Source organism: Cryptomeria japonica, chromosome 6, assembly GCF_030272615.1.
Source record: "Cryptomeria japonica chromosome 6, Sugi_1.0, whole genome shotgun sequence".
Lineage (NCBI taxonomy): Eukaryota > Viridiplantae > Streptophyta > Pinopsida > Cupressales > Cupressaceae > Cryptomeria > Cryptomeria japonica.
In genome coordinates, this window is record NC_081410.1 from 426,065,629 (window position 1) to 426,075,645 (window position 10,017).

Below are 10,017 nucleotides of genomic sequence, written 5' to 3' on the forward strand. Positions count from 1 at the left end.
TGGGAAGAATTTTGGGATTTTCAGTTAAAATAATAAATGGTGTAATTTGCATTTGGATAGATATTTAAATAAATATTAATTTATTTAAATGTGAATGTGAATTTTGGATTTTATTTAAATAAATCTTAATTTATTTACATGGGAAAAAGAAAGATAAAACATTTAAATGCTTGAAGACTTTGAGGGAAACCATTAAAGACTTAAGAAGACTCTAGAAGGAAGCCATTAAGTTTGAAGACTTTAAGGAAACCATTAAAGGTTTGAGAAGAGTCTAGAAGAAAGCCATTAAGTTTGAAGACTTTAAAGGAAACCATTAAAGGTTTGAGAAGACTCTAGAAGGAAGCCATTAAGTTTGAAGACTTAACCATTAAAGGTTTCAAGTGGTTGAGGATGAATAGGCTTTTAAATAAATAATTTATTTATTTAAAATAGTTGGGCAACTTACATTTGTAAGAAAATACAAGTGGGTGGAGGATAAAGGTGATTTAAATAAATGTAAATGTTAATTTATTTAAATGTGAGAGATGGGATTTTGGGGGATTTAATTAAATATTAATTTATTTAAATGTGAGAGAAGATTAAATTAAACAAATATGATTTATTTATTTAATTAATGGTCTGAATTTAGTTAAGTGAATTAAATCAAATAAATTAAATAATTTATTTAATTAATAGGAGAAGAGGGTTAAGATGACTTAATTAAATATTAATTTAATTAATTATTGATTGATGGTTAAATAATCAAATAAATACTAAATATTCATTTAATTAAGTAGACAGATTGATGTGACTACACAGGGTTTTGCGGGCTTGGGCCAAGTTGGTTTAGCTTTTGCTTTTGCTTCTGATCTTTGATGCTTATTCTTTGGTTATGGTAAAACTTTTGGGTTTTGGGTCTCTATAAAACCCGTTTACCTTAATAAAAAACATCATCATTTATAAAGAAATAGTAGCACACATATTCACAAAAAAGGTGAGTGGATATAAAATCACACCCCAATAGTTCAAAGAGGTTACAGTCCACATCAATGATTGCAATTTCAATGAACATAACCATAGATTTTGTAGAACTCAACACACAAGCCCGACTGCGTAATATAATTGGCATGGTGAATCAAAGAACTACTACATTAGACATTGAGCATACATAAATAATTAACATATTTTTCCATCTTGTCTAAACAATGCCATTGGCATGAGAAGAACCAACTGTTTTGAGAAATAGATATTAGATAAAACACCAACAAAGGAAGAATATAGATCTCACAAAGATGACAATTGCCTTAATGAACAAGTGAAAAGAAGAATCCATGAGAGAATCCATATTAGAAAAATGAAGAACATCTACATTGTAGAATAATAAACATAAATAATAATAATATTATTAAATGCTTATAGAACATTACATTGGCATATTTTTTCTCATTACTGCTTAAACTACCTTGCATTGACTAAATTTTAATTAGTTATTTATTATTCTAAAGACTTTTATTCCAATATATAAACCTTAATACTACAATCAAAAGTACTCTTAAGCTCCCAATCAGGTTCATGCTGTTATACTCTGCAATAAAATAAATCACAGTCAAATAAAATTAAATGTTATTAATTCTAATAACAATCATTTTAACATAGTGTTTTTGTTATGGACAAATTTATGTAACACATTCTAAGTTTGACTTGTTTGGATGGTTCATCTGTAATTCCATTATTCAGTACAATTTATTTATTACTAGCCACCTAAACTTACAAAATTTATAATATCACAGATTTATATAATGTAGTTAATCTCCAATAACTTTTGGACTCAATTTCTTTGAAAATAGAAAATTAAGAAACTTACTGATCATATTCAATATTGATTGTGCCTGCAGCGGAATCAGCAATATCCCTGAAGGCATCAGCAGAAAGTTCCAGTGTTCCCTGGCAGTCAGAAGAACAGTAATCCACTATCTTCACCACAATGGAATCCGTATTATTTAAGCATGGGTTTTGTGACTTTTGATTTGTTCCACTCAGGCACCTCACACTGTACTGCCTCCCACAGGCTGCACCATTGTCCCAGATTGCATCACTTGCTGCCGCAAACAGATTTCCCGCTGGAAACTGCCCTTGATCATTTCCATAACATTCTGTCGCTGTCAAAGATTTTCTTTTCAAAAAAAGTCATCACCTCATATATAAAAGAAATGAAGAGCAAAATAAATCCATTGATTGAAAAAGTGTTTATTGCTTACGAACGTAAGGAGGAGAATAAGATGCCGCTGTGCCCACATCTGCGAAGCACCCATACATTGCACAGAGGCTCCAGAGAATGAATACTAGTCTTGTTTGTATCACCATAGCCATTTTGGACTTCAATACGGAGCAAATTTCCTTGGCAAGATTATATTGTCTATCCAGGGATCATAATCAACGGCAGATTGCCCGGGAGTTTCCTGTAATTAGGTATTCCACAATCAATGGGGTTCGTGAGGATCATGTGAGAGAACTTATGATGATAAGGCATTTGACTTGACGGACGGAGAAACCAATGAATTTCACGCGTTTTCACATGATATAAGTGTTGTTTCCAACGCAACACCTCCTGCTAGTCTGGCATTATTGTTGCAACAAATTAAGAGGGGATTCATGCTGCGTCTATTCTAGGTCCAAAACGGTAGGATTGACTAACATGTGTGTTAGTCGCGCGTTTTACATCGTCAATTTTGTAATAAATAGTTGCGATTGACTAACACGTCGCTATCACGTTATACGAAAGGTCATTCCAATAAGTGTTATAGTATTTGTTGATTTAATGTTCAATATTTTAAATAATATTCTATCAATAGTTGTTTTGACTTTATATTTGTTAGTATTAATGACTAATCATGATTGAATGAAAAGTGTTCCTTAGATCTAAAAAGCAACAAATCATGTGAGGCCACATCAACACACCAACAAAACATGACTTGGTGCACAAGTATCGGTCTCTCTTTTTCGACCTTGTGGACACCTCGACAAAAAACATGCTGATTTGGCATCATATTTGATGATATGGCTCTAAAACCTTAGTTATAAGTATGAAACTTGCCAAGTAAAAGAGGAATGCACATTCCAATAGATTTGGTTACAATTTTTATACTTTTTTTCAAGATTGCTTTTTTTTTTCTTTCTTTTAATGTGATTTCAAGTGACTTGTCACAACACAAGACTTCATCCCCACACATGCAAATGTCAAACAAATATCTTGACCCTCTTTATTAATCAGTTCAGTAATGCATTTATTAAAGGTTTGCAAGCATATTGGATCAGCAAAGGCACAAGCTTTGCGATCACAATGGTCCAACAGAAGTTTGCACTTTGGTGACCACAACAACACCACCACCTCTTAACGAAGACACTTAAGAATTCTTCTCCTATACATCATTTATATTTATGTTTTCACTATATTATTTATTTATTTTAATTTTTTTAAATATTTATTATTTTTTTAGATTTACTAATTATTATATACATAGCTTATCAAATAATCATTGTAAAATAAATTACTATTTCATCTATGCTTTGGTTTTTTAGTATGATAACAACCTAAGATTCTTTGACACCATTAAAGTAATTAACAACATGCATGAAGGCATCACTAGAAAGTTCTACTAGTCCATTGTAGTGAGTAGAGTAGTAGTCAATTATCTTGATCACAATAAAATGATGTTGTTTAATCATGAATTTTATGACGTTTAATATTTTCCACTCAAACATATCACATTGTATTCCCTCCCTCATGTAGTACACATCTCTTTATGCAAAGTAATTTAGAAACCATGATCCCATGTAAACCTATATGGTGAAAATTATGGAAACCATCTTTCATCAATGTTAGGTAAAGAATCTCCCAATAATTTTTCCCCTATCTGATAGTAACATGTGAATTAACTTAAATTTTTCATTTGTAATTGCACCTATCTAGTTTAATTATCCCAAAAGCAACCATGAATGAATTTCCTTTTACATATACTTTGTTTCCTTCTAACATAGGTCATAACCTCTTTATATAATAGAATTTTGTAGTTAGATCATGTTAATGCTACATTTCTTATCAGTCTTGTTATATACATTTTTAGAGGCTTATATCAAATTTGATATATCAGAACTTGATAAAATGTATAATAACTAATATAACTATTTTTAAAACATAGATTTCTATTATCTTTTCCATTTTTTAAATTGAGAAACTAATTTTTATTTCATATTTTTTTACAATAATATTAAAGATAAACTTGGTTGTTATGTGATATCACAATATACTCAAAGGCTCTTAACAATTCTATTAGTTGTTTTGAGGGTAGGTTTAACCACCTAATTAAAATTGCATAACATCTCACTATGGTGGCAAATGAATTATTTTTACTTTTCCTCCTTTTTCTCTTCCATATAATTTAATACCTAAAATCTATTTTGTTTATCTTCTAGATAATTCACCTAACATTGCAAAGATTTCTTGTGTTTGTTGAAGTGATTTTATCCTACACAAAAATTATGTACCATTTTATGGACACACATCCACCTACTCTCCTTTTCATAAATATTTGATAAAAGAAGATAAGGTACATCAATTTTAAGATTCAAGAAAGAAATTAGTGTTCCCACAAATTTTTTATAGAATTAAATATAATTTAACATATGAGGATCATATTTCCATCATCTATTTGCATCTAGAAACATCACATCATCTATTTTTCAATTAGAATAGGAATAGCTAATTCCCAATAAGCTTGTAGATCTAATTATAATTGGTTCCACCTAAAGTATTCAATTGAATTCAAACATAATATTCATCTAGATAACTAAAAATGTTTTCTTTTATATAATTTTTATTTAAAACATTATAAATACACGAAGATTACTAGCAGACTTATTCCTTAGATTGTTCCAATAGCCACCCCTATATTTTTTCACAAATAAAATCTGATGCCCTCCTAAATGGCACAAGGTTAGTCAATGATAAAATAACACAAAAAGACACAAAACTGTTAGTGTTAGTCAATCAAAAACTAATCTAAAAAGGCATACCAAGAGAGACACTAAAAACATGCTAATATATCTAACTAAAGAGACAAAGATAATGAGACATCTCCAAATGCCTCTTAACATGATATTAGCTCCTTTCTCCCTTGTTCCTCTCCTCTCCAAGTTCCAAAATAGTGTAGCTCTCAGCAGCTTTTTGCACTATGGATGCTTATGGAGAATTGAGATTGTAGTATAGCTCTAAATGTAAATAAAGAAGCTAATACTATGCTATTGATGCTAAAATGATTGATTTTATCAAAAAGACAAGATTTTAGTTATGCTATGCTAAATGCTCTCTTAAAATGCCTATAGCTTAAATGCATACAAGTTTTCAGGATCTGGATTATGAAGGAATGGGCTCTATTTATAGGAAAAATGGAGCAATGGATGGCCAGGATTGAAAGGTTTAATCAAGGGTCAAGCTTGAAAGTTGGGGATCCATGTGCACAATTTGCACCAATAAAATGGTGACAAGTGTCAACATAGGGTTGGGTTGAGAGAAGGGGTTGGAGGCATTGAATGCCTGAGAAGACTTCATGGTTATCTAGAAGGTAAGGGTCAAGTCTAAATTAGGATTACCCACTGGATTAAGAGTTAATCCAAGGATAAACTTTTGTGCAAATGATTAAGAGATAATCATGGTCAAAGCATTAAAGGCTTGATGAGACCCTTGGGTTGGGTAGAGGTTGAGTCAAAACAAATGTTTTAACCATGTAGGAGGGTTTGGGTTAACCATTAATGGTTATTGGAGACTTTGTGGATTAAGTGGTTGAAAGTTGGAAGCCTTTAATGGCTATCAAAGACTTTGAGGATTTAAGTGGTTGAATGTTGAAAACCTTTAATGGTTATCCAAGACTTTTGAGGTTTGAGAAGTGACTCCATTTTGCTTAGGAATGTGACAATAATTAGGGGATGGATTAGGCTAATTAGGAAGGAGTTAGAAGAATCTAGAAGGGGATTAGATTTTGCAAGTGGAATTGGTGGGTGAGGGAAAATAGGATTTTATTAAAAATAAAAATTCATTTATTTCAATAAATGTGTGCAAGTTGCATTTGTAAGAAAATGCAAGTGGGGGGATAATGATTTAAATAAATGTTTGATTTAATTTATTTAAAAGAGGAAAAAGGGATTTTAATTAAATAAATTGATTTTATTTATTTAATTATTTGGAATTTGATTTTAATGAATTAATTAAAATAAATTGAATAATTTATTTAATTAATAGAAGAATGTTTGGAGATGAATTAATTAAATATTAATTTAATTAACTGATGGCTAATGGATTTTTAATCAAATAAATAGAAAAATATTCATTTAATAAAAAATGGACAGATTTATGTGACTACATTTGCCCCTCTTTGAGACGGTGCGGTTTATCGCATCGTTTTAAAGAAAGAAAAATAGGTGTGAAGAAATGCCCCATAAAATGTAAATTTAATGGGTGGGATGCCCCCTCGAGAGATAGGCCGAAATTTTTTGAAAAATTGGGCGATCTCTCGAAAAAGAATGAAAATTGGCAGGGTGTTAGAAGAGAAGAAGTTAGGCATACGGGTGAAAAATAGAAGAAATCAGAGAAAAAATGGAGAAATGGGGGGCTCGGGAAGTTCATGGGGACCACGGCGATAAGCGGGGAGAAGTTACGGTGACAGTGACGGGTATAAATGGAGTGAAAGGGGTGAAAATAGGATCATTTGTGACCGCGATCATTTGAAAACCAGAGCTCTGATAGTGACATTTGGAGGAGCAAAGAGCAGCTACGATGCCGATTCCGATCACCGAGCATAGATTCGAGTGAGTGTGACGGTTCCAGCGCCTAGAGGACTACGGACCAATGGTACGCAAATTCAAAAACTTAATTTTCATACATTTTTGATAGGTTTTTAGCTGAGTCCAAGTCAAGTTGGAGCAAGAGCGCCGGAACTCTGGTTTTGGCGCTTTTGCTCCATAAACTAGCGTTATTGTGCCGCAATGGCACTATTGTGCTCTTGTTTGAGTGCTTTTGCTTTGAATTAGCGCTACTGTATGCAAGTTTTAGCGCTATTAACTAAGTAGCGCTATTGGGGGGTGAATTGAGTGCTATTGCTGTTAAGTAGCGCTATTGTATAGCTGTTTTAGCACGTTTGTAGTTGTAGCGCTTTTGTATAGCTGATTGAGCACTTTTGATAGGGTTATAGCGCTATTATTTGGAAACTAGCACTTTTGTTGGTATAATAGCGTTTTTGCCTTAGGATAAAGAGATGCCCCAGTTTGAATGAAGAAAATCTCCCGATGCCAATGATTGATGGATGGCGAGGTGAAGTGGGAGTTGTTTTGAACCATAGCAGCCTGATGAGACTTAGGTCATTTGTTAGGATAAATGCCTGTTGAAGTCTAGGTGGCCATGATTGGTTACCTGTTGAGACCCGAAGATACTTGATCAAAGTATCTGATGATAGTCTAGGTTTAAACTCAAGAAAGTTTGAAAACAAAACAACTGATAGTGATTGATGAATGTCTATGTGCAGGAGGATCTGCGCGTGTTGCAGTTACGTGAGCACCATCCTGCGACACAGGGGTTGCGGGACCGATTGACTCAGGCGGAGATAGATTGTATTGCAACGACTGGGCTTTATGAGGTGATGCACATGCCCATGATTCAGATGAATCACGGATTGATCACAACATTGGCAGAGCGGTGGCACAGTGAGACGTGCACCTTTCATTTGGCACAGGGGGAGATGACTGTGACCTTGGAGGACGTGTGGCGCATCCTTCGGATTTCAATTCGAGGGGAGCTGGTCACATATGACAGATCCTGGGGGACTCTTTCATGTCAGAGGATTTTTGATGAGGACGTGTTCATTGATGATGGCTCGATCATGTGGGAGGATATAGCGGCATTGTATGAGCCTCTTCCAGTAGTTTTGTTAGGGATTGTGGGAGGTCTTTTGTGTCCAGACAGACGGTCACATGGTTTGGTGGCGGGATGGGGAGAGGTTATTGAGATGATGATGACTGAGGGAACCCGATTTGCATGGGGGCCGTGCGTGCTGGCGCACATGTATCAGGAGCTACATGAGGTAGTGTATCGAGGGAGGGGTTCCTTAGCAGTGGGTATGACGCTGTTACATATTTAGGCGTGGGAGCACCTACCAGTGACCTGACTGGTGAGCCTTAGATTCCATGTGGTGGATCAGCCGTACATGTTTATGTACAGTGGCATGATGAGTCAGCCCCACTTGGGGAAGTTAGAGTGGTGGCGACGGGCATTGGATGACCTGGATGCAGTTATATGGCGGCCATACTTGGAGTGTGAGCCATGGGATGATGATGCAGAGGCACTACCGTATGTGTTCATGACCCGATTCCTCATTGGGAGGACCTCATACCATGTGGAGAGACAGGTGCCTGGACGAGTGATGAGGCAGTTCGGATGGTAGCAGGGACTGCCTAGTGGATCTAGAGAGTATGCTCGAGTTATTTGGGAGTGGTATGCATGGGGTCCAGTGCTACCATATGATCAGGCACTGGCAGAGTTTCGGACACTGCAGGTGAGGCCATGGGACCTACGACCGAGGGTCGTTGATGCAGGTATGTCAGATGAGTACACACAGTACCGAGCGGTGCACCCGATCCCACGGATATCGGATCCAGCAGAGTCAATCCCAGCGTTTGAGGATGAGAGGGGATGGGGACGGGGACGGAGGAGGGCAGGAGGTCAAGGTGATGGAGGAGGAGGAGGAGGAGATGGAGGTGGAGGAGATGGAGGAGAAGGAGATGGAGATGGAGGAGGAGGAGGAGGAGGAGGTGGAGGAGGTGGTGGGTTGCGATTGCAGTGGCAGCAGAGAGGGAGAGGTGGACTACCTCTACAGATATCACAGGGACCATTGGTACAGAGGGGAGTTTAGCTGAGTGGGAGAGGGATGGAGAGAGAGATCCCGATGGATAGAGGAGAGTGGACTACTGGAGAGGGTGGTGCAGGGGAGGCAACAATGGACACTAGGGAGGGAGCCACTGGAGATCTACGGGATCACATGATAGCTCATTTGCAACCCCAGATAGAGAGTTTAGAGGAGGAGGTAGCAGCTAGGGATGTGCAGCTATTTGCACTAGAGTCAGAGTTGACAGTGGTGTTGCGGGAGAGAGATACTGCGGTGGAGAGATTGGCCGAGCTGCAGGAGAGGGTTCGGATCGGGGTAGGAGCACAGGGTCCTACAGGGGAGGTGATGAGGGAGATGCGGTGAGCATAGGCAGAGATAGAGTACTGGCGGGGCTTATATGAGCAGGTTGTACCAGTTAGCCAGCGAGCTCTCAACTATTCGCAGATGCGGCAGGCCATATCCGAGCGATCACAGAGGGTGCAGAGTAGTGGGGGTGTGATGGGTCCTCTACGGCAGGAGAGATCAGGGGATGCAGGAGGGAGTGGGGGTTCAATGAAGCCTCCACGAAGAGATGGATCAGGTGGTGCAGACACCAGTGGGAGAGCAAGTGGCGCTGGTGGTGGTGGTACAACATCTGGCCAGAGCGACATTTGAGAGAGCATTTTTGCATACATGTATTGTATCATTGTTTATTTATAGACTGTATCTTGGATAGCTCTTGGTAGCCGATTTTGTAGACTTCATTGTACTCTGATATATGAGATGATATATATGAGGAGATCCCATATTGTGGTGATATGCATTTGATGTTTATGGATGTTTATGCAGGATGATGAGTGATTTTTTAGATGGATGTGTATATGTATGCATTTGATGAGATGTTTCCTATATGCATGCTTTTATGATGATTTATGATGTGGGATACTGACATATGAATGCAGGTTTATATGTGTATATGATGTATTTGATTTTTGATTTTGTTGATTTATGTATGTAATGCCATGATGATGATATATGCTTATGCTTGATGCAGGAACAGGATTTTGGTGTTTCCTATTGCAATGTAATGATGAGATAACGTTAATGCAATGGTGGAATGAATGATGTT

General features: G+C 36.7%; 1 protein-coding gene across 1 annotated transcript; it reads right to left on the minus strand.

Moving 5' to 3' along the window:
* Positions 1-1,295: 1,295 nt before the first annotated feature.
* LOC131043024 (EG45-like domain containing protein) lies at positions 1,296-2,435 on the minus strand. The gene is made up of 3 exons (XM_057976379.2): positions 2,238-2,435; positions 1,844-2,138; positions 1,296-1,564 (listed from the first exon to the last, which is right to left on the minus strand). Exons 1-3 carry the CDS (start codon positions 2,347-2,349, stop codon positions 1,558-1,560), a joined length of 414 nt encoding a protein of 137 aa, XP_057832362.2. The 5' UTR covers positions 2,350-2,435; the 3' UTR covers positions 1,296-1,557.
* Positions 2,436-10,017: the final 7,582 nt, after the last annotated feature.

Coding starts and splice junctions, on each gene's coding strand:
- LOC131043024 (XM_057976379.2), bottom strand. CDS start 2,349: ATGGCTATGGTGATACAAACAAGACTAGTATTCATTCTCTGGAGCCTC. Junction 2,139..2,237: donor TTATTCTCCTCCTTACGTTC/GTAAGCAATAAA, acceptor AATCTTTGACAG/CGACAGAATGTTATGGAAAT.